The sequence below is a fragment of the Oncorhynchus masou genome, chromosome 20 (genome assembly GCF_036934945.1).
Source record: "Oncorhynchus masou masou isolate Uvic2021 chromosome 20, UVic_Omas_1.1, whole genome shotgun sequence".
Lineage (NCBI taxonomy): Eukaryota > Metazoa > Chordata > Actinopteri > Salmoniformes > Salmonidae > Oncorhynchus > Oncorhynchus masou.
This window is the reverse complement of record NC_088231.1, coordinates 10,437,790-10,462,666: the sequence shown is the minus strand read 5'-3', so window position 1 is coordinate 10,462,666 and position 24,877 is coordinate 10,437,790. Positions and strand designations below refer to the sequence as shown.

At 41.9% G+C, this 24,877-nt stretch overlaps 2 protein-coding genes across 2 annotated transcripts in view; both read right to left on the bottom strand.

Moving 5' to 3' along the window:
• Positions 1-4,381, bottom strand: part of LOC135506961 (zinc finger protein 233-like) — an 8,794-nt gene extending 4,413 nt beyond the window's left edge. The window contains exon 1 of the mRNA XM_064926402.1: positions 4,258-4,381. The gene's annotated coding sequence lies outside the window, so the exon portion shown is untranslated. The remainder of the gene's footprint in view (positions 1-4,257) is intronic.
• On the bottom strand, positions 248-24,877 carry LOC135506963 (uncharacterized). Its single transcript, XM_064926403.1, has 7 exons — positions 24,360-24,877; positions 21,988-22,118; positions 21,605-21,787; positions 9,000-9,161; positions 8,485-8,595; position 6,921; positions 248-4,385 (listed from the first exon to the last, which is right to left on the bottom strand). Exons 1-7 carry the CDS (start codon positions 24,640-24,642, stop codon positions 3,421-3,423), a joined length of 1,836 nt encoding a protein of 611 aa, XP_064782475.1. The 5' UTR covers positions 24,643-24,877; the 3' UTR covers positions 248-3,420.

Below are 24,877 nucleotides of genomic sequence, written 5' to 3'. Positions count from 1 at the left end.
TCTGATTTATCTAGAGGATGATTTAAATCACACTACAGAATGTTTTATTGATTTGCTCACTGAGGTAATGGACCATCATGCCCCAGTAAGAAAGAGTACAGTTGGGGCACGTCCATCTCCTTGGAATGATGAACTGGGTGAGGCTTTTTCTCAAAGAAATATGGTAAAGGTCTTAGCAGCCAAATCAGAACTAGAAATTGATAAACAGAATTATAGAACATTACGTAATTATGCAGTTAAATTGAATCGTAAGAAAAAAAACTTTATTTTACAAAAATGCTTTTATTGATTGTAAAAACGATTCTAAAAAGGTATGGAATACAGTTAAGGGCCTACTTGGTACATCCATCTCATCATGCCCATCTAGTGTGGAGGTTGGTGGGAGAACAATAACAAAACCAGCTGATGTTGCCAATCATTTTGCAGAATTGTTTACAAAGAAAATGAATTTACTGAGCAATAATGTAAACATTCTTCCAAACAAGCTATTGTCCAATGGATTGATGATCATATTATGAGCAACAAGACCTGCTCTTTTAGTCTACAAATGGTGTCAGTAGAGGTGTTAAACCTATTGAAGTCATTACCCGATGGTAAATCTACAGGTTATGATCTTATGGACAATTTTTTTACTTTGCTATGCTGCTCCCCAGATTGCAGCTCCACTGAAATATATTTAATTGGTCACTGGAAAAGGCGATGTTTGCAAATGTATAGAAGCATGCGAAACTGTCCAATTCCGAAAGACAGCAAAGAACCCATTACTCCTGCCAATGGGACCAATTAGTCTACTCCCTATACTACTATAAGATATTGGAGGGTATTGTGAGTAGACAAATAGGAGTACATAAAAAAAGAATGATCTGATTACAGCCAATCAGCATGCTTATCACAAAAACCATTCCACTACCACTGCATTGGTTGACATGACTGACCAGTGGCTCAACGCTGTGGATAATGGCAGGTTTGTGGGTGTACTATTTTTAGATTTTAGTGCAGCATTTGATTTAGCGGATCATGAAATAATTGGCAAAATTAATGCATTATGGTTTTAAGAAGGTAGCATTGTATTGGGTACAGTCATATCTGACAAGAAACAGTCCATATATATCAATTGTTCATTTTCTTCCCCCCATGCTTTAAACTGTGGAATACCGCAGGGCAGTTGCCTTGGGCCACTTCTTTATTTAATATATACCAACAACCTTCCTTATGCCTTATCTGTAATGCAAGCTACGATATTTGCAGATGATACTACAATTTATACAGCAAGACAATCGGTTCAACAGGTACAGCAAGCTTTACAAGGAGATTTGGAGAATATCAGAGAGTGGGTTTGCCGGAACAAACTTGTTTTAATCACCAAGAAAAACCAAAGTTATGTTGGTCTGTTCCACTAAGAAAAGGCCAACACAGCATGGGATACAATTAAGTATGGGGGGAGTACAAATTGAGGAAGTGGCAGAAACCAAACTACTGGGAGTGCAGCTAGACAACTGCTTATCATGGTCGCCTCAACTCATCTATGTAAAAAAAAAAATCTAAACAGCATGCATGATCAGAAGGATAGCTAAATATTTACCAGAAAACATTCTTAAGCAAATAACAGGCATTAATTGAGAGTCAGGTGAACTACTGTTCTGTGGTCTGGGGAAATGCATCAAAGTGAAATTAGGAGGCTGCAGATTGCACAGAACAAAGCAGCAATGATTGTTTTCAGGTGGGGATATGGTTCTATTGCAGTCATGAGCAATGCTCTTGGTTGGTCATCAATCAACAAGATAATTGGAAAAAAAACGTGTATATTATGAAATAAATTATGCACTATTTAAAAACGTGCAAACTCTATTCACAACAGTATTCAGTTGGTAAGAGACAGACATTCAGTAAATACTAGGAATAGATTGTCCACCATCTATGTGTTACCCAGAGAGAAAAGAGAAATAGGCAGAACATTTCAATTTAGAGCAATAAAGAAATTGAAAATTTAACTGAGCAAACCAGAAACCTCTCAATATATACAATACTTTAAAACCATTTAAATATAATAGAAATGTTGCATTGGACTAAAGTAGAGGAAGAATCAATATATTTTTAGACTGGGTAAATATGTTAGTGTATTATGTCTGTTTGTAACAGTGTTTAAATGTGAAAATATGTTTGTATTCTAAATTGGATTTCAATGTTTAAGGACTCTTGGAAGATTAGTCCAAATGAGGACTAAAAGAGATCAGAGGAACTCTGGAGCTCGGTCAGAGTGACCATCGAGTTCTTGGTCACCTCCCTGACAAAGGCCCTTCTCCCCGGATTGCTCAGTTTGGCCGGGCGGCCAGCTCGAGGAAGAGGCTTGATGGTTCCAAACTCCTTCCATTTTAGAAAATGTTTTGGTACCCTTCCCCAGATCTGTGCCTCGACACAATCCTGTCTGAGCTCTACGGACAATTCCTTTGACCTCATGGCATGGTCTTTGCTCTGACATGCATTGTCAACTGTGGGACCTTATATAGACAGGTGTGTGCCTTTCTAAATCATGTCTAATCAATTGAATTTACAACAGGTGGACTCTAATCAAGTTGTAGAAACATCTCAAGGACAATCAATGGAAACAGGATGCAGCTGAGCTCAATTTCAAATCTCATAGAAAAGGGTCTGAGGACTTATGCAAATAAAGTATCTGTTCTTTATTTTTAATAAATTAGCAAACATTTCTAAAAACCTGTTTTTGCTTTGTCATTATGGGGTAGTGTATAGATTGAAGAGATTTGAAAAAAATCAATTTTAGAATAAGACTATCACCACAAAAGGGAAAGTGTCTGAATACTTTCCGAATATATAGTGTACATAACAATATGGAGCCATTGGAGTGAATTATAAAAAAAATGTCCATGTGTTGATATAAGAATTAAGTATAATGTTTAGGTTCGACTGAGATACGGGGCACTCAGTCCCCCGCAATGAAAAATGTCAGTCACCACCAGTGTCAGTTTTGTATTTCATTTCAAGATGGGCATACACTCAAACAGAGTACAGAGTACTTTTATGCAAAACGATACGTGACAAGTAGAATAACTTCATTACCTTTTCCTTAAATCTGGTAGACTCGTTTTGATCAAATACATTTTAGAAGACATTGGAAAAGGTTCAAAATCACATCTTTATGACAAGTAAACATGAATTAAGGCACTATCGTTATTTCACTATAAAATACCAATATCAACCTAAAGGGACAAGGTTGTCCCTTTTCATCAGTGAAGCATTTTTACAGACACCACCATCACACCAACCACCACCATATCATCTACTCTGCCTCATCATACTCATTCTTTCCTCAGTTCACCTCATCCAGTTCCTTATAGATCCACAACCAAAATAATTAACTACAAACAAACTAGCTAGTACTACATTATATGTTACAATACTCTATACATGGGCCGTGTGCATTTTCTGCTGGTGTATCCTGAGGTAGCTCCTCTCTGAGAACCTCTTCCCACAGTGTGTACAGGAAAACGGCCCCTCTCCCGTGTGGATCTTCAGGTGTATCTTCAAGCGGTGCTGGTGAGAGAACCGTTTCTGACACTGCGGGCACGGGTATGGTTTCTCCCCTGTGTGGACTCTCTGGTGCCTCTTCAGGCTAGACAAATGGGAGAAGCTGTCCCGGCACAAGTGGCAGCTGAATGGTTTCTCCCCCGTGTGCATCCTCTGGTGGATCTTCACCTGATTGGGGAAACTGAAGGCTTTCCCACAGAACGAACACATGAAGCGCTTCTCTTTGGCGATGCCACCTTTACTGATTCCATCTCTACTACTGTCAAGTGTCAATGGGCTTGTGTAGCCATTTAGTGTTGAGGCACTGGCATTGTCTGAGGTCTGGTTTAACATTAGAGGAGTGTGAGGAGGATGAAGGCCAGGAAGTGTCTGTGTTGTCACAGGGTCCATGTTCCAGTTGATAGATCCTACAGAAGGCAGGCTGAAGGCAGCACCTGTTAGGGTGTTAACCTGAGGCGTCATCAGTCTCTCTGAATAAGAACTATAGGAGCAGGACGGAGCATCGCTAGCCGAGTCAGTGTCTGTTCTCTCAAGCCGCATACGGTCACCCCTCTGCCCCTGCAGACCAAATCTACGCCTTGCCCTGGACTCAGCCAGACTGTTGTCATGGAGACTAAATTCAGATGTTTTGTGTTCAACTGTCTGTTTCTGGTTGTGGTTAACAATGTTGTTCCCCAGCCCAGAGTTGAGGACTCTGTCCCATCCACTGACCTCCACTATGTCACCTCTGGTCCTGGCCTGCTCAGTGATGTTGTCCCCTGGGCCCTTGGCTGCACCAGTCTGGGTCTGGGAATCCAAGATGGCTTCCCAGTCTCCTCTGTTAGCCTCCAGCCAACCACCTGCAGGAAGAGGATAGAAAATAGACAGAAGAAAATGTCATAAAACTCTACATATGGAGATTTTTGTCAATTACCTGGTCATGTTCCTACATTATAACGTGTGTGTTTTGTTTGTAAACATAAGTTGCATTGATTTAATTTTATGAATGAAGAAAATTAGAACAAATAGCCAGGCACATCATTGTTCCCATTGAAGATCTATTACTGTATGAAATAGTGACGTGCATTCAGGGTAGGCAGTGCCTTGTCATCTTAATTTGGGAAATGCCTGGTCAACTTCCCAAATGTGTAGTGATCTGGTACAAAATGCCCAAGTAGGCCAGGGAGAAAGGCAGCCTCGCTGCGTCCTTTTTTCCCACCCTTCAAACTCAATGCAAGGCATTGACATGACTTGCGCATCTGTTTTTCTGCCTTATACTGCCAGCTAACGGACGCCAAAAGGCAGGCCGAGAGCTTCGCTGCTTTTAATGTGTCAGTATGTCCCATTCATTTTCATTGCACTCAAATAATAAATAAGTATTGGAATAAAAAAAGTAATGGGTGAGGCAGGAGTATAGACAGAGCTCGCTCCTGCCTGTGGACGTCACATCATCTGCCGCCTTTTGGCGGTTATGTTAGTTTTACTGCTAGCTAAAGTAAGCTGATCAGGATGACTAACACTTTGCATCTGAAACAGTTTTCAAAGTTGGATTTTCTTGCGAAACAAGGGATGGAAGATCAATACCTGAGCTTAGGGACCTACATCAAAGGAAGTGACAGAAAATAACAATCTTTTCAATCTTAGTGGTATCAACGGAAAGACTGGCTCTGTCTGTGGCAGCGAAGCTAGCAGCCGACTCTACTGCCTGCTGTTCTCCGCCAGCAACAGCATGTGGACAGAGCTGGTTACTGCGACTTCCAACAACTTGCCTATAGCACTCAACAAGCATGAGGAATCTTTCTCACATCCAAAGCCCGATACTGTAGCTCTTATGACATTTGGCAGCTAACAGATAGATCTGGCATTGAATAAACAACAGAAATGGAATATCAACATGCAAAGTTTTAGAATGGGTGGCCAGTAATAAACTGTTCCTGAACACCTCTAAAACTAAGAGCATTGTATTGGGTACAAACATTCCGTAAGATCTCAACTGAATCGTGTAATGAATGGTGTGGCTGTTGAGCATGTTGAGGAGACTAAATAACTTGTTTTTTTCTTTGAGTGTAAACTGCCATTTTTTCAAAAGTTTGCTAAGAGCTGGCAGCAAGCTTATATGTCTGCTGTTAGAACCAGTAAAGGCAGCGTTACCACTCTTGGGTAGCGTAATTACTTTGGCTTCCCTACAGTCATGAGGACAAAGATTAAAGATGTAGCTCTAGAGTCAGCTAACCATCCTCAGCGGCTTTCCATCTAAGCTGATCGAGAACAAATTTTCCACCTCTGATAGCACTGGAACAGCAGCTACAAGACTTTGGTAGTTTCTATGAGCAATTCTAGCTGAAAGGCAATGAACTGGGCCTGGCAGATAGAGGAACTCGTAGTAGAGAGGGGGCAAATCTACTACAGTATACTGGACAATATCAATGTTCAGATGAGAGCCAGGGTTGAACACTTTGGTGAACTTAATTTCCTTGGTTTAGTGTTACTCTGTATTTCTCAACTCTCAATTATAAGGTCAACAGCAACTATTTTACAAAGATATTTGATATGCCTTTGAGATACAGAGCGAGGGAAATGTGCATTAGCCGCTGCGAGTGCATAGGCCTCGTCGCTACAACTGCAATGTTTTTTGGGACCTTTAATGTACTTTTAGATTCATACATGGCTACTATGAGTGGGTATTATGTTTAGAGTTAGTGATCTAGCTAATGTGTTCGGTTTCCACATACTCAGGTGGTGAATTAGCCCCAAATAAATTAGTCTATGATATTAGAGCACAGAAAATTGCTAATTAATCTCTATTGAAAAACATTACTTATTTTTGTACCTTTTCTCCCCAATTTCATGACATCCAATTGGTAATTACAGTCTTATCCCATTGCTGAAACTCCGGTACGGACTCGGAGGCGGCGAATGTCAAGAGCCATGCGTCCTCCGAAACACAACCCTGCCAGGCCACACAGCTTCTTGAACACACTGATCGCTTAACCCGGAAGCCAGCCGCATTAATGTGTCGGAGGAAACACCCTCCAACTGGCGACAACAATAGCATAAGTGTCAACCCAAAATGCATGACAATCACTGATTGCACATTAAAATATTTTTTTTAAACTTATTTAGTGAATACCGTCTCAGTAGTCTATTAGACGTTTTAATAAAGCACTGAATGACTTTATAAGATGATAGGCCTACTCATTTTTTATATTGCGTGATGCGGCAAAAATAAATAGGTGCAACTAAATCCTGGCCTGGTGCCACCAATTGAAAAACCAGGGGGAAATGTTAGTCTGGAGCCCTGCTACAAGGGGAATGTCATCCATATGGAAAAGTTTTCATACGGACAGACCCCACCGCACGTCATTTGCACAGAGCCTTCAGAAAGTATTCACAACCCTTGACTTTTCCCACATTTTGTTGTGTTGCAGCCTGGATTTACAATTGATTCAATTTAGATTTTGTGTAACTGGCCGACACACGATGCCCCATAATGTCAAAGTGGAATTATGTTTTTAGAAATGTTGACAAATTAATATAAAAAATGAAAAGATGTGTCAATAAGTATTCAACCCCTTTGTTATGGCAAGCCTAAATAAGTTAAAGTATAAAAATGTGCTTAACAAGTCACATAATCAATTGCATGGATTCACTGTGTGCAATACTGGTGTTAAACATGATTTTTGAATTACTACCTCATCTCTGTACCCCACACATACAGATAATTGTAAGGTCCCTCAGCAAAGCAGTGAATTTCAAACACCGATTCAACCAAAGACCAGGGAGGTTTGTCAATGCCTCGCAAAGGGCACCTATTGGTAGATGGGTACAATTTAAAAAAAGCAGACATTGAATATCCCTTCGAGCATGGTGAAGTTATTAATTACACTTTGGATGGTGTATCAATACACCCAGTTACACCCAGATACAGGCATCCTTCCAAACTCAGTTGCCGGAGAGGAAACCGCTCAGGGATTTCACCATGAGGCCAATTGTGACTTTAAAACAGTTACAGAGTTTAATGGCTGTGATAAGAGAAAACTGAGGATGGACCAACATTGTAGTTACTTCACAATACGAACCAAAATTACAGAGCGAAAAGGAGGAACGCTGTACAGAACAGAAAATATTCAAAACATGCAACCTGTTTGCAATAAGGCACTACAGTAAAACATGTGACAAATAAATTAACTTTATGTCCTGAATACAAAGCGTTATGTTTGGGGCAAGTCGAACACATCACTGAGTACTACTCTCCATATTTCCAAGCATGGTGGTGGCTGCCACTGCATCAGGTTATGGCTATGCTTGTCATCTGCAAGGACTATGGAGTTTTTGGGGGGAGATAAAAATGTATAAAAACATTAGAGCTAAAATTCTAGAGGAAAAGGCAAAATTCTAGAGGAAAACCTGATTCAATCTGCTTTCCAACAGACATTGGGAGACAAATTCACCTTTCAGCAGGACAATAACCTTAAACACAAGGCCAAATATACACTGGAGTTACTTACCAAGATGACATTGAATGTTCCTGTGTAGCCTAGTTACAGTTAACTTAAATGAGCTTGACAATCTATGGCAAGACTTGAAAATGGCTGTCTAGAAATGATCAACAACCAACTTGACAGAGCTTGAAGAATTGTAAAAAATAATAAATGTGCAAATATTGTACAATCGAGATGTGCAAAACTTTTAGAGACTTACTCAGAAAGACTCACAGCTGTAATCACTACCAAAGGTGATTCTAACATGTATTGACTCAGGGGTGTGAATACATTTGCTAAAATGTCTAAAAACATGTTTTCACTTTATCGTTATGGGGTATTGTGTGTAGATGGGTGAAAAAAAAAATAGAATCAATTTTGAATTCAGGCTGCAACACACACGCAATGTGGAATAAGTCAAGGGGTATGAATACTTTCTGAAGGCACTGTATGTAGGCTATATGTATTTCTCCCTTACCTTGCTCCCCATCTTTAGTCCACTCAGCAAGTCAATGCTCTCTGGTCCGTCTTCTATTGTCTCCTCTTTCACTAGCCGCAGATCAGGCTTCCCATCCTCCATGTCTACTGACTGTAAGAGATACAGAGTGAGAGGATGTTGGATTGAAAGCTGATATGAGCACCCTGCTATGGAACATCTTCTGATTGGGCAATGAGGGATTGCTATGAGTACTATGCAAACATGTTAGTTGATGTGATACTATGCAAATGTGTTAGTTTGATTACTCGACACTCTTTAATGGTTTGATAGTTCAAATGCATGGTTCCACACTTAAAACAAAATTAATCAAGACCTGGGCCCGTATCCACAAAGAGGCTGAGTAGAAGTGCTGATCTTGGATCTTTCCATATAATCTTATCCATTATGATCTAAAAGGCTAAACTGATCCTAGATCAGCACTCCTGCTCTGAGAGGCTTTGTGTATACGGGCCCTGACCTAGTACTATTCAGACAGCAGTTCACAGTGGGCTCACCTTGGTGAGACTGTATGTGGTCCTGTGCTGCTCAGCTGGTTCCTCTGTGGGTTCAGGTGGTGGTGTAGTCTGGTTGTCCTCTACGACCATGGTCCCCTCTGGGTTCCCCAGACCTTCCTCACAGCCCTCCTCCTTCACCAGCAGCACCTCTGGACCCTCCTCCTGGAAGAGAGGTAAAATATTACACACACACACACACACTCACACACACAGATAATAAACTAGGGCTGGGAATTGCCAGGGATGTCACAATACGATATTATCACGATACTTAGGTGTATTGCGATATGTAACTGTATTGATTTTTACCCATCGCTATAATAAACACACTTTCACCATGGAATGTTTACCCACCCCCAATACATTTGAGCCCCATACCATTTCACCAAGTAAAATTATTGTACATGCAAATGTACAGTTACTTCAAATTATTGGCACCCTTAATAAAAGTGAGCAAAAAATACTGTATAAAATAAATAATTAAAATACTGAGCTTATAATATGCTCCCAAAATTAGGAAAATTATATTTTATACTAACAGAATTGCTCAGAAAAAGATTTAACAAGGAATTTCTCTCTTCTAAAAAAGATGGGTTTCAAAATTATTTCAATACTCCAGCACCCTACCCCTGCGAGGATAACAACACAGCCTTTTTACAAAATGTTTTATGAGTTGGAGAACACATTGGGAGGCATATTAGATCATTCCTCCATGCATAATCTTTCCAGGTCCTTGATATCCTTTGTCTGTGCTTATGGACTGCCCTCTTCAATTCAAAAACAGGTTTTCAATGAGGTTCAAGTCCATTGCAAAATGTAGATTTTGTGGTCAATTAACCATTTCTATGTGGATTTTGATATGTGCTAGGGGTTAGCTTCAGGCAACCAGGTTTTTGGCTAAAATGTCCTGGTAGTAAAGTGACGTCATTGATCTTAAGATCCCCAGGACCAGTGGAAACAAAATACTCACATAACATTAAATATCTTTCTTGGAAGGCTAAATCAAAACCTTCCCAAGAAGGTACCCGCTATCAATCGCTATGGAAAGATACCACTCTCGGTCGAGAGCGGGGGAGGATGACTGATGTACAGGACATACCACTGTTATGACCACTCATGAAGGACAACGGAACAGCTAAACAATTTCTCGGGTCTACAGATGTGTAAAGATTTTCAAAAACGAGAGAGGTCTGAAGATCCATCAGGCAAGGGGTGGCAATCGGAACATCACTGATGCATCAGGGGAGACAGAACAACAGGAAAGGGAAGGCACACAACATACAATACAATATGTACAGAACAACACAGGAGAGACCAGCCTGTGAAATCAATCAATAACAAAGCCATTTTTACATCAGCAGTTATCAAAGTGCTATACAGATACCCAGCCTAAAACCCAAATCAATGCAGAAGCACAGTAGCTAGGAAAAACTGCCTAGGAAGGCTGGAACCTAGGAAGAAACCTAGAGAGGAACTAGGCTTCGAGGGGTAGCCAGTCCTCTTCTGGCTGTGCTGGGTGGAGATTATAAGAGCACATGATCATTAAGGCCCTATCGGTCTTAAGATGGCCTAATGTGTCAGCAAAGAAGGAATGGGACATGTTCGACCAAGACGTGGTCCAAGTGCTGGAGGTAACACTCACAGGAGATGTAGGGAAGGATATCTGCGCAATGTCAACTATAATCGAGAGGATAGGGGCTGACAGCTTTGGAAAAAAAGAGGAAAATCCAAGACGAACATCAAGCCAAGAGAAAACCGATGTCTGAAGAATATAATGACCCTAAGACGTGACCTGCGGAGGCTGAATGAGGCTTTTCACCAAGTAATGGAGGGAGCGAAACCAGCACTGAAGGAGATCTGAGACAATCTGAGAGAGCGTATTAAGACCTTGTGCCGAGGTGAATACCATCGCAGAGACAGAAGGAGGTGGATGAAGGAGGGGACAGACTTTGCCCTTCCAGTATCTATCAAAGCCCCTGGGGGACAAAAGATCAGGAGAGCTCAAAGCAACAAAGGAAGAGGTGGAGGAGCACATTTGTGGAGTCAACAGCAAACCCAGGCATGAAAAGTATCTGGAAGAGATGGCACAACTCAAACCAATGAAGCCACCATCCCCTTCGAGGTGTTGGAACCCAGCTGGCAGGAGATTACTTTTTCAAGAAGGCCAGGAGAAGATCAACACCAAGGCCTAATGGTATTCTGTACAAGGCTGCTGAAAGTGGGATGGAGGAAAAACTATCTTGCAGAAAGTTAGCTAGTTGCTGAGGGCTGTTTCATTCCAAAAGAAGTTAACTCCACAAACATCAAGCAATTCCAAACCATCTCACTCCTCAATGTGGAAGGTAAAATCTTCTAAAAGCTGCCTTGAACACACAAGCTTCATCTCAAAGATCAAGGACGCAAAGCATAACCAAGGAGGCCTGGCTGTTCTGTGGCTAGACCTAACCAATGCCTACAGAACCATACCCCACAATCTGGTGGAAACCACACTCAAGACCATGTACCTGCAAGATTCCAGAAGCTCCTCCAACGCTATTTCGACAACTTCAAGATGCGTTTCACAAGTGGAAAGGCTGGAGGTAGGTATTGTGGCCGGGTGCACTCGCAATCATTTTGTTTTCTGCAGCAATGAACCTCCTGGTTAAATCAGCAGAGAATCTCAGACAGGGTGCAGTACCGGCAAGCGGCGTCCAGCAGGCTCCAATCAGAGCATTCGTGGATGATCTAAAAATGAAGTCTGTTCCAGAAGGCTGATGGATTTTGGAGGATCTGGAAGAGCTCATCAAATGGGCCAGAATGAAGTTGAAGTCTGCAAAGTCAAGAAGCCTAGTCCTGAAAAAGCAACAATTCAAGATCAGAGAGGAGACCATTCCCACCATCAGAGAGAAGCCTGTGAAGAGCCTGGGAAAGTGGTACAGGGCCAATTTCAATGACAAAGATTGTGTGATTTGTTCTTTCAAGCAGACACGTGGATGACATCTCTGGAGAAGAGCGGCCTAACAGGCAAGTTTAAGGCATAGGGCTACCAACACTGGGTACTTCCTAAACTCCTCTGGCCACTTCTTGTCTATGAACTAGCTCTTTCAACAGTGGAGGCACTAGAGAAGAAAATGAACCACTTCCTCAGGAGATGGCTGGCGGTCCCAAGAATCTTCTGCTCCATCGGACTGTACAGCACAGGCAGCAAGCTGTGGCTGCCAATTACATCTGTGGTAGAGGAGTACAAGGTAACAAAAGCACGTCAGGCTATGATGCTGTGGGACAGCTTGGATGAAAGAAAGAAAGTGGTGGAATGTATAGCGGATGTTTTACGGGCTCCTGACCAATTCTGCTATTTGGTGTGATTTTTTGCACCGATTAAAAAAAACGTTTTACATGTTTTCGCCAACGGATTCTTCGATTTATTCACCCTGGACCAGGATCTAATCCCCAACACTGGGAAGAGAAAGTGACCGCAAAATAGAGGCCAATGTGCAGGCACCCTGATGACACTACGGTAGCGAATAAATAAACTGCCTCTACCCTCTGTTCTATTGGTGAATGTACAATCACTATCAACGGGACATGAAGAACTGTAATATCCTATGTTTCTCGTAAACTTGGCTGAATAAGGAAATGGATAATATACAGTGCCTTGCGAAAGTATTCGGCCCCCTTGAACTTTGCGACCTTTTGCCACATTTCAGGCTTCAAACATAAAGATATAAAACTGTATATTTTTGTGAAGAATCAACAACAAGTGGGACACAATCATGAAGTGGAACGACATTTATTGGATATTTCAAACTTTTTTAACAAATCAAAAACTGAAAAATTGGGCGTGCAAAATTATTCAGCCCCTTTACTTTCAGTGCAGCAAACTCTCTCCAGAAGTTCAGTGAGGATCTCTGAATGATCCAATGTTGACCTAAATGACTAATGATGATAAATACAATCCACCTGTGTGTAATCAAGTCTCCGTATAAATGCACCTGCACTGTGATAGTCTCAGAGGTCCGTTAAAAGCGCAGAGAGCTATCCCTATCCCCAAGCAATAAGACTGCTAAATAATTAGTCCAAGGTAGCTATTTGGTTAACCATTTAACTATCTGCATTGACCCTTTTTGCACTAACTTTTTTGACTCCTCGCATACGCTGCTGTTACTGCTTACTATCTGTCACTTTATTCCTAGTTCTATGTACATATCTACCTTAATTACCTTGTACCCCTGCTCATCAACTCGGTACTGGTACCCCTTGTATATATAGACAAGTTATCATTACTCGTTATGTATCTATTATTACGTGTTTTAACTTTTCTATTATTTCTCAATTTTCTTTCCCTCTGGATTGTTGGTAAGGTTCCGTACGCATAGTCCACACCTATTGTTTACAAAGCATGTGACAAATAACATTTAATTTGAGAGGTCTGAACGGAGGTTAGAGATCGAGGTCAGAATGGGTCACAAGTGGTCAGCCAGCAGAGCGCTCATAGAGCTGGAGGAACGGCTGCAACACGCTGACATTGTTTGGTCGGTAAACCAAGGCAGGCTGGGTCTGGGATGCAGAACCACATCAAGTTGGAAGAAAGCAGAGTGCTGAGGCATGGTGCAGAGGGAGGTCACAATGGCTGAGGAAGAAAGCAGGCATGTCAGAGCTGTAGCCATGAAAAAACAAGGCAGCTGGACACGCCGAGAGAGTGTACGAGACAGAGCACTCACCTGGCAACACATCTGGAACATTAAAGGTCAGCAGATTAAGTTTCTGGCTTGCTCTGTGTACAATGTTTTGCCCACACCAACAAATCTCCAGACGTGGGGGTTGGCAAAAAGCCCAGCAGCACAATATGTGGACGACCGAGCATGGGCTCTCCTCCTGCCAAGCAGGTCTGACCGATGGTTGTCGTTCTTTGGTCTAGAAGCACCAAGTAGTTGGTCCTCATCACGCTCAAAGTGCCCTGCCCTGGGAGGAGAGAATGGAGTTGTCGCATGAGTGGAAGCTCAAATACCAGTCCCTCATCCTTGAGAGTCAGCAGAATGGATGGAGAACCTGGAAACTACCAGTTGTGGTCGGCTGCAGAGGCTTCGCAGGAGAGCTCTGGGGCTACTTGGCATTGAAGGACTGGCAAGGAAGAAGCTAGTGGCTGATGTACAGTAAGCAAGCAGGCAGAAGTGGACATCCTGTTGAGTCTGCCTGAAGTGGAATGAGTGGTGTCAGAGCCAAGTAGGAAGTTTTTTTTTTTTTTTTACCTTTATTTTACTAGGCAAGTCAGTTAAGAACAAATTCTTATTTTCAATGACGGCCTAGGAACAGTGGGTTAAACTGCCTGTTCAGGGGCAGAACGACAGATTTGTACCTAGTCAGCTCGGGGATTCGAACTTGGAACCTTTCGATTACTAGTCCAACGCTCTAACCACTAGGCTACCCTGCCGCCCCTAAGGAGGCAGGGCTCAGTTGAGTAGTGGATCGAGGGGGTAGTTCCAGGATGCTGGTTCAGCCGTCGAGCCCCACTGAGGTGTCCTGGCATATAGTGTAGTCTGAAGTTTCTTTTTGTCTGGCATGTGCATACTGTATGTGGAGTGTCATTTCTGTGTCTATACAGTGCCTTCAGAAAGTATTCACACTCCCTTAACTTTGTTCAAAAGATTTTGAATTAGACTGAATTTAAAATGTATTAAATGTAGATGTTTTTAGTCAATAATTATTCAACCCCTTTGTTATGGCAAGCCTAAATAAGTTCAGGAGTAAAAATTAGCTGAACAAGTCACATAATAGTGTTTAACATGATTTTTGAATGACAAACTCATCTATGTACCCCACACATCTGTACGGTCCCTCAGTCAAGTAGTGAATTTCAAACACAGATTCAACCACAAAGGCCAAGGAGATTTTAAAATGCCTCACAAAGGTCACTTATTCGTAGAGTAGTATAAAACATTTTTTTTAAAGGCAGACATTGAATATCCCTTTGGGCATTTTGAAGTTACTAATTACACTTTGGATGGTGTATCAATACACCAAGTCATTACAAAGATAAAGGCATCCTTCCAAACTTAGTTGCCACAGAGGAAGAAAACAGCTCAGGGATTTCAACATGAGGCCAATGGTGACTTTAAAACAATCAAGGACGCATGGCAAACAAATGGCGGAAATGAGGACGTATGAAGGGAAAGCAAAGGCCAAAATTCAGCACTATTTAGTGGACAGCGCCGCTACATACGTTTACATTTGAGTTATTTAGCAGACACGCTGGGACTTACAGGAGCAATTAGGGTTAAGTGCCTTGCTCAAGGGCACATCAACAGAGCCTTGTCTGGCTCAGGGATTCAAACCAGCAACCTTTCTGTTACTTAGCCCAACGCTCTAACCACTTGGCTACCTTAAATGGTTTAAATCATGACAAAGAGGTGGGGGTATTAGTTTCATTTGGAAGCTTTTATTTTAATATTTACCACTGTAAAACATATTTACTATTACATTTTAAACTAACAAAAGAATGGTTAAATGAGCATTATTTAGAGACCCCCTCAAATGCACAGTGAAAGTTGCATCCCGGACTAAAAGACAGATGAGAGTATTTTCATTGCATTCTCTTTACAGCAATAGGCATTTGCTTTCCAAACATTTTTTCCCCGCATTTATTTTATATTGCGATATGCTGGGCCTCTCTACTTTTCACCGACAGTCGCAACTCAACAATCATCTACTGAGTGTTTGCTGTGAGAGCTGCCCAAATTGCTCGCGCTGCCTTTCCTTCTGACTGTAGGCAATAAGATTTAAAACATCTACAACTAATATTTTTATTTTTTTATTTTTTAAAAATGCCTTCCTAACCATCTTAAATAAACATGCCCCATTCAAGAAATTTAGAACCAGGAACAGATATAGCCCTTGGTTCTCCCCAGACCTGACTGCCCTTAACCAACACAAAAACATCCTATGGCGTTCTGCATTAGCATCGAACAGCCCCCGTGATATGCAGCTGTTCAGGGAAGCTAGAAACCATTATACACAGGCAGTTAGAAAAGCCAAGGCTAGCTTTTTTTAAGCAGAAATTTGCTTCCTGCAACACTAACTCAAAAACGTTCTGGGACAATGTAAAGTCCATGGAGAATAAGAACACCTCCTCCCAGCTGCCCACTGCACTGAAGATAGGAAACACTGTCACCACTGATAAATCCACCATAATTGAGAATTTCAATAAGCATTTTTCTACGGCTGGCCATGCTTTCCACCTGGCTACTCCTACCCCGGTCAACAGCACTGCACCCCCCACAGCAAATCGCCCAAGCCTTCCCCATTTCTCCTTCTCCCAAATCCGTTCAGCTGATGTTCTGAAAGAGCTGCAAAATCTGGACCCCTACAAATCAGCCGGGCTAGACAATCTGGACCCTTTCTTTCTAAAATGATTTGCCGAAATTGTTGCCACCCCAATTACTAGCCTGTTCAATCTCTCTTTCGTGTCGTCTGAGATCCCCAAAGATTGGAAAGCAGCTGCGGTCATCCCTCCCTTCAAAGGGGGGGACACTCTTGACCCAAACTGCTACAGACCTATATCTATCCTACCATGCCTTTCTAAGGTCTTCGAAAGCCAAGTCAACAAACAGATTACCGACCATTTCGAATCTCACCATACCTTCTCTGCTATGCAATCTGGTTTCAGAGCTGGTCATGGGTGCACTTCAGCCACACTCAAGGTCCTAAACGATATCTTAACCGACATCGATAAGAAACATTACTGTGCAGCCGTGCTCATTGATCTGGCCAAGGCTTTCGACTCTGTCAATCACCACATCCTCATCGGCAGACTCGACAGCCTTGGTTTCTCAAATGATTGCCTCGCCTGGTTCACCGACTACTTCTCTGATAGAGTTCAGTGTGTCAAATCAGAGGGTCTGCTGTCCGGACCTCTGGCAGTCTCTATGGGGGTGCCACAGGGTTCAATTCTTGGACCGACTCTCTTCTCTGTATACATCAATGAGGTCGCTCTTGCTGCTGGTGAGTCTCTGATCCACCTATACGCAGACGACACCATTCTGTATACTTCTGGCCCTTCTTTGGACACTGTGTTAACAACCCTCCAGGCAAGCTTCAATGCCATACAACTCTCCTTCCGTGGCCTCCAATTGCTCTTAAATACAAGTAAAACTAAATGCATGCTCTTCAACCGATCGCTACCCGCACCTACCCGCCTGTCCAACATCACTACTCTGGACGGCTCTGACTTAGAATACGTGGACAACTACAAATACTTAGGTGTCTGGTTAGACTGTAAACTCTCCTTCCAGACCCATATCAAATATCTCCAATCCAAAGTTAAATCTAGAATTGGCTTCCTATTTCGCAACAAAGCATCCTTCACTCATGCTGCCAAACATACCCTTGTAAAACTGACCATCCTACCAATCCTCGACTTTGGCGATGTCATTTACAAAATAGCCTCCAATACCCTACTCAACAAATTGGATGCAGTCTATCACAGTGCAATCCGTTTTGTCACCAAAGCTCCATATACTACCCACCTTTGCGACCTGTACGCTCTCGTTGGCTGGCCCTCGCTTCATACTCGTCGCCAAACCCACTGGCTCCATGTCATCTACAAGACCCTGCTAGGTAAAGTCCCCCTTATCTCAGCTCGCTGGTCACCATAGCATCTCCCACCTGTAGCACACGCTCCAGCAGGTATATCTCTCTAGTCACCCCCAAAACCAATTCTTTCTTTGGCCGCCTCTCCTTCCAGTTCTCTGCTGCCAATGACTGGAACGAACTACAAAAAACACTGAAACTGGAAACACTTATCTCCCTCACTAGCTTTAAGCACCAACTGTCAGAGCAGCTCACAGATTACTGCACCTGTACATAGCCTAAACAACTACCTCTTTCCCTACTGTATTTAATTTATTTATTTATTTTGCTCCTTTGCACCCCATTATTTTTATTTCTACTTTGCACATTCTTCCATTGCAAATCTACCATTCCAGTGTTTTACTTGCTATATTGTATTTACTTTGCCACCATGTCCTTTTTTTGCCTTTACCTCCCTTATCTCACCTCATTTGCTCACATCGTATATAGACTTGTTTATACTGTATTATTGACTGTATGTTTGTTTTGCTCCATGTGTAACTCTGTGTCGTTGTATGTGTCGAACTGCTTTGCTTTATCTTGGCCAGGTCGCAATTGTAAATGAGAACTTGTTCTCAACTTGCCTACCTGGTTAAATAAAGGTGAAATAAATAAAATATTTTTGAAAGAAGCTAATGATCCTCTGTGGCCAAATCATGCTTTAGCTGCCTATTTTTAACTATTTTATTCATGTATTTCTGTATAGACAGGAGTAGGGTAATTATATAATTTAATAAAATTGACTTTAATATTTTAATTTAAAGCTTTGCCTAGCCTTATGGACGCGCAACCTATGTGTAAGGAGGTAACATGATAACTAGTAATTCCCTTATGATAGATATCTCACGGGCTCTGGCAGAGAAGTAGCCTATGTGAGCGCTTTAACAGTAGCCTAAACAAACAGTTAAAGTATCCATCACCAATAAATTAATGAACATCCGAGATAATAGGCGGGTTTATGCTGTGAACAACATGCTTTTATTAGCCTACCAGAATTGCCTACAAAAAAAGGTTTGTGATAGGCCTTCAATTAAAAATGTTATAGTTCAATATGACAGGAAAAAATACATTTAATCACCAAAATAAAATGAAGAGATAGTAAACTTTCATGATGAAACTTTGTTTAATCGTTGAAGTGGTGGCTTATGGTTTACTAAAACATAAGGAAGCTATCTGATTTTCAATAGCACCAATGACAAATACCTATTAATTTGATGGATGATATGCGAGAACCTTGCTTAATGGATGGATTTGTTGGATGGGTTGCAAAATAAATCCTCCCATTGCAGGGATCAACTTCCCGTGGCATGCAGTTTTATAGTCTCATGCAGTCGAGGCAGTTTATTATTGTTATTATAATAAACTATTATTACCTTACTATTCAGCTATTTCAAATACTTCAAGGTATAGTCAACCACCTACTATGAGAGAAAAAAAAATCTTACTTGCACACAAATTATTTGGACAATAATATTGAGTGGAGTCGTTTTTATTAGCGGGAAGACGTTTAACAAATGTCTAACTGTGTCTTTGGTAAACTAAAGTGTCACATTACATAGCGGCATATTTATCAATCATGGCATTTGAAGCTGAACAGACATCTTCATGCCTTCTGCCAAACCAGGTCTGATATCACAAAGGAGATTTGTCCTGTCCTTTTGGGGATTTAGATAATCAAACACTATTTTAGTGACTGCAGATTACCGGTGTGGAGCTGTTTTTACACACCAATAATCTGTGTTCTATTCAACATTGTGCATGCCCTTGGTGACAGTCTGTTCATTACAGCTAAAAGTGGTTATGTGGGGTTTGTAGTGAGTCTCTTATAGAATGTCTGATCAATCAGTTGCCTGAGTACATCAGTCTTATAGACAGTGTAGTCGTATATTGTTACAGCGCTTACAATTTTTTTTTTTTTACAAAATCAGCTCAATTATGCTCTGCTCCTTGCTCGCCCACATACATGATCTGGCATTCAAAAGCAGCCATGCTTTAGGCTATCAAATAACTTGTCAATTATATCAATTAATAGAAACAGTGAATGAATGGTTGAAGCAACCATGACATGGTCTGACAAACTGCATAACAATTTAAGCGACTTCGTATCTCCTTGAAACGACTTAGTATCTCATTTGAATGACTTAGCATCTCTTTTATGTGACTTTAACTAAGTCATTCAAACATGATGCTAAGTCATTAGAACGAGACACTAAGTTGTTTGAACAAAATACTAAGTCGTTCAAATGAGAATTCCAAGAGTCAAATTTTTATATTTTTTTCGCCTTGGGTTTCAGGGCTTCCATAATTCCTGTACATGCAAATGTATTTGGCGAATAAAGGTGATTCTGATTCGGAGTGCCTTTGAAGGAGGAAGGAGTAGCGATTGTGGTGACTGGAAGGTGAGCCAGCAGCAATGACCCCATCATATTGGTTTTAAAGCGCTGGGGGTGTATGCAGAATAGGGTAAGATCAGATGTAATATATACTAAAGAGAATCTCAATGAAAGTCTTTGAATTAAAAGTCCCATTTTGTGTACATTTTTTCCCCAGTTTATCACATTATCATGCCGATTGAGATGTGCCTGTGTGGTTTTCATATGGTGTGTTTAAAACTTCTTTGTTAAAATAATAAAGTAGTTAAATGTAAGTAATGAAATAGACATTTGTGAACATCATATTGCCTACAGAGTACAAACACAATATGTAACAGACTTTTTAGGCTTCTATATGCCTTATAAATCACACAATGCCTGGATGCAATATTCTATGCAGGAACATTCAACACTGAAATCTGTTACTGTCGTTATTCCTAATGCATCTCTGGATATTTGTATTATGACAACAATGAAAATTAATCTTTCTCTTTAAAATGTTCTCTCTTTTCCTATTTTTCTCTTTAAATTGTATCTAAACATCAGAAGCTATAGAGTGGAATGGTTACTTTCTATGTTACAGAGTGGAATGTTTTTTTCTGCTGGTGTATCCTAAGGTAGTTACTCTCTGAATGGCCTCTCTCCTGTGTGAACATTCAGGTGCATCTTCAGATGGTGCTGGTGGGAGAACCTCTTCTCACACTGGGGGCAGCTGTAGGGTTTCTCCCCTGTGTGGACCCTCTGGTGCCGCTTCAAGTGGCCAGCCTGGGCAAAGCGCATTTGACATTGGGTACAGCTGAAGGGTTTCTCCCCTGTGTGGACCCTCTGGTGCCTCTTCAGGTTGCCGCACTGGGCAAAGCGCATATGACACTGGGTACAGCTGAAAGATTTCACCCCTGTGTGGACCCGCTTGTGGATCTCCGCCTTCTGGGGGCAGCTGAAGCCTTTGTTACAGAACATGCAGAGGAACCGTTTCTCTGATGTGGCTCCCCCTCCCTGAACCTGGGCTCGAGCACTGTCGTTTGAGTTCAATACCTGATCGAAAAGGACACCGCTGTGTGAATCGGAATGCCTCATCGACATGGACACTGGGTTGCGATTTCTGACCGCCTGTAAAGGGGAGTGGGTCACGACATTTGGATTTGTCTCTAAGCTTTCCCTGTAATCTAAGAAATATATGCCTTGTGAGTGTTGTTCTTCTACGTGAGTCTTGTCTACATTCCATGTCAGAGGAGCATCTCCCTCCACTTTCACAGTCACCTCATCTATAACCTCCCCTTGCTTATCTAGGCAACCTTCAGAGTGTACACTACTACTGTACCGGTTCCAGTCCCCTCTAGACAGATCAGTTTGTCTCTCTAAACCCATCTCTGTAGGGTAAGAAGAAGACAGATCATTGCCAGTCTCTAACGAGTCATCTGAGTCCTGATAGGAATGAACCTTCCTCAAACTCGGAATACGGTAAAGTAAATACTCTGAGCCGGGAGCAGTAGGACAGCCCAGCCTTTCCTGTCCCAGTCTCTCTGGATCTGACCTGTTATCAGATCCTGTGTGTAAGAGCCTTTGTGTTACAGTTAAAGTCTCCATGTCTGTCTCTGACTTGAGGACGGCGTTCAGCGTTCCACTGACCTCCGTGATGCTACGTCCGGTCCTGGTCTGGGCCGCTGCAGTGGTGGCGAGGTCCTCAGTGACTACAGGTTGCGCCACTCCAGCCATTGCTCCAGTCTGGATGTCTCTGCTGTGCTGTGGGTCCACCTCTCCTTCAGACCTCTCCAGCTTGACCCCAGGACCTGCAGCCTCTGCATCTGCAGACTAAAACAAGAAGAGAGGAGGTTATTATCGGTACATGAGTTGAATTGGATAACAATAACATAGGGAAGTCTCACAAGCTCCACTATGGCAGATAAATGAGGATGTAAATGTAAGCAAATTAATAGCTGAAGGGAGCCTTTCTGAAATAAACTGGCCACATTTGATGTACTGTAATTTTGATGTAATACCATTACACTAACCTCTATCACAATAATGTGCTGGGATGAGGTTTCACTCCCCTCATCAACAGTGATGGGTTGGTCATCTCTCCATGTGTTGTGTCCCGCTGGCTTCACAATGCTCCTGTGGCCTCCAGTGAGAGGTCCTTCACCTGAGAGAGTGATTAGGGATGGTTAAGTTATATTGTACACTATTGACACTGTCTACAATTGGAAAGGATGTAAGGTAACACTTCTCATAATTTCTTGATATACTATTTATTGTTCCATGCATCACATTATTTTAGTTGAGTATGAACATAGGGAATTTGGATAGAATATGATAGTTCCTTTGTGCAAGAAGTTGCTCTTAACGGACCTGCCTGGTAAAATAAAGAACACATATATTGTGTAAGATAGCTAAGTAATCAGGGGAAGTGTTGTTGCATCCTGTAGCTACCCTGGATTTATAAGCGTGGCCACTTGAGCATGCTTTTAGGGCAGTCAATTTCCGTGGGACGAAAGGTCAGAAGGCTGATGGTTTACTATTTCTACATTGTAGAATAATAGTGAAGACATCAAAACTATGAAATAACACATATGGAATCATGTAGTAACCAAAAAAAGTGTTAAACCAATCTAAATATATTTTAGATTCTTCAAAGTAGCCACCCTTTGCCTTGATGACCGCTTTGCACACTCTTGGCATTCTCTCAACCAGCTTCATGAAAACCATTTCAATTAACAGGTGTGCCTTGTTAAAAGTTAATTTCTTCAAGTGCAGTCACAAAAACCATCAAACGTTATGATGAAACTGGCTCTCATAGGACCTCCACAGGAAAGGAAGACCCAGAGTTACCTCTGCTGCAGAGGATAAGTTCATACAGTTACCAGCCTCAGAAATTGCAGCCAAATTAAATGCTTCACAGAGTTCAAGTAACAGACACATCTCAACATCAACTGTTCAGAGGAGACTGTGTGAATCAGGCCTTCGTGGTCAAATTGCTGCAAAGAAACCACTGCTAAAGGACATCAATAAGAAGAAGAGACTTGCTTGGGCCAGAAACACGAGCAATGGACATTAGACCGGTGGAAATCTGTCCTTTGGTCTGATGAGTCCAAATTTGAGATTTTTTGGTTCCAAATGCCACGTCTTTGTGAGACGCAGAGTAGGTGAACGGATTATCTCTGCATGTGTGGTTCCCACTGTGAAGCATGGAGGAGGAGGTGTGATGGTGCTTTGCTGTTGACACTGTCAGTGATTTATTTATAACTCAAGACACACTTAACCAGTATGGCTACCACAGCATTCTGCAGCGATATGCCATCCCATCTGGTTTATGCTTTGTGGGACTATAATTTGTCTTTCACCAGGACAATGACCCAAAACACCTCCAGACTGTGTAAGGGCTATTTGACCAAGGAGTGCTGCATCAGATGACCTGGCCTCCACAATCACCTAATCTCAACCCAATCGAGATGGTTTGGGATGAATTGGACCGCAGAGTGAAGGAAAAGCAGCCGACAAGTGCTCAGCATATATGGGAACACTTTCAAGACTTTTGGAAAAGCATTCCAGGTGAAGCTGGTTGAGAGAATACCAAGTGTGTGCAAAGCTGTCAAAGGCAAAGGGTGGCTACTTTAACACTTTTTTGGTTACTACATGATTCCATGTGTTATTTCATAGTTTGATGTCTTCACTATTATTCTACAATGTAAAAAATAGTAAAAACCCTTGAATGAGTAAGTTAGTCCAAACTTTTGACTGGCACTGTACATGACACCACACCCTCTCATTGCCTACGCCGCAGACACTGACAGTTCAGATTAAGGAAGACATCCCATATAATAATCAGCGGGACCCAGGTGTCATGTCATCAATGCACAGCATCAAGCCCCATGCCCTTCACGGATACGTTCCATGACAGGGCGGATTAAACCACACAGAGCAGTGGGGGTGGCAGAGAGAAACACGGAGATTGAAGGTGTGTGTCTGTGTATCATGGCAAAGTTCACAGTCATTTCACGCTGTCTATATTAAAACCAGTTAAATGTAACTAAAAGTAATCCAAAATGTATTCTACATAATCCCCAAAAGTAAGTATTTATCATGAGAGGACTTTCAACAATAACTAGCAATGCTGCATACTCCTAGAAAGGTATCCTGTGAGGGAGTTGTGTGGCAGACCCTGGTTTAAAAGAGCAGATATCTACTCTGCCACTTGATCATGTTTTTGTTTTTAGCACTATCGATTTCTGTGGGGCTTGAAGGTTGAGGGTTCGAGCGGCACTCTCTGCCTGTTTCATTACAATACTATGCAAAAACTGACCAATACCCAATTCTAGGTACACATCTTAACACATGCGCAGATTTGAAAGGGGCGACACTCCCCTCAGCCTAATGCAAAATGTACCTCTTGCCATTCCTCTGCATCGGTCAAGGATCTTGACACTACTGGGACGACTGGTGAGGACGCGCTCTCGTATTGTCCTCTCTGCGCGCTCCCGTGCCACCTTCAATTCCAATTGTTGTAGTTTCCTCCGTAATCCCCTGTTTTCTTTCTGGCTTTGAGTTATTTCCAAACGAAACACTGCATAGTCGTCGTCTACGAGTTTACAGATCTCTGCCACGGCTGTATTCGCTAGCATCTCCATGATGGAGGCAATATGAGTGTGAAAAATCATACAGTCAGCCATTGTTGTTAGCTAACGTTAGCAGCTAGCTAGATAACATCATCAACCAAGTAACGTCTCCAACGCGAATTAAAGACTACCTGGGGTAAGTATGTGCAGCGCGGTTACATGTGTCATATTTTGAGTTCAACGGTGCCAATAAACGTCTAAATAACAAAAACGCTAACGTGGAACTTGTTCTTGGTCACCACACTTCCTTTCACTAAGCCTGGTTACGTTAACTTCGCACTAAAGAGAA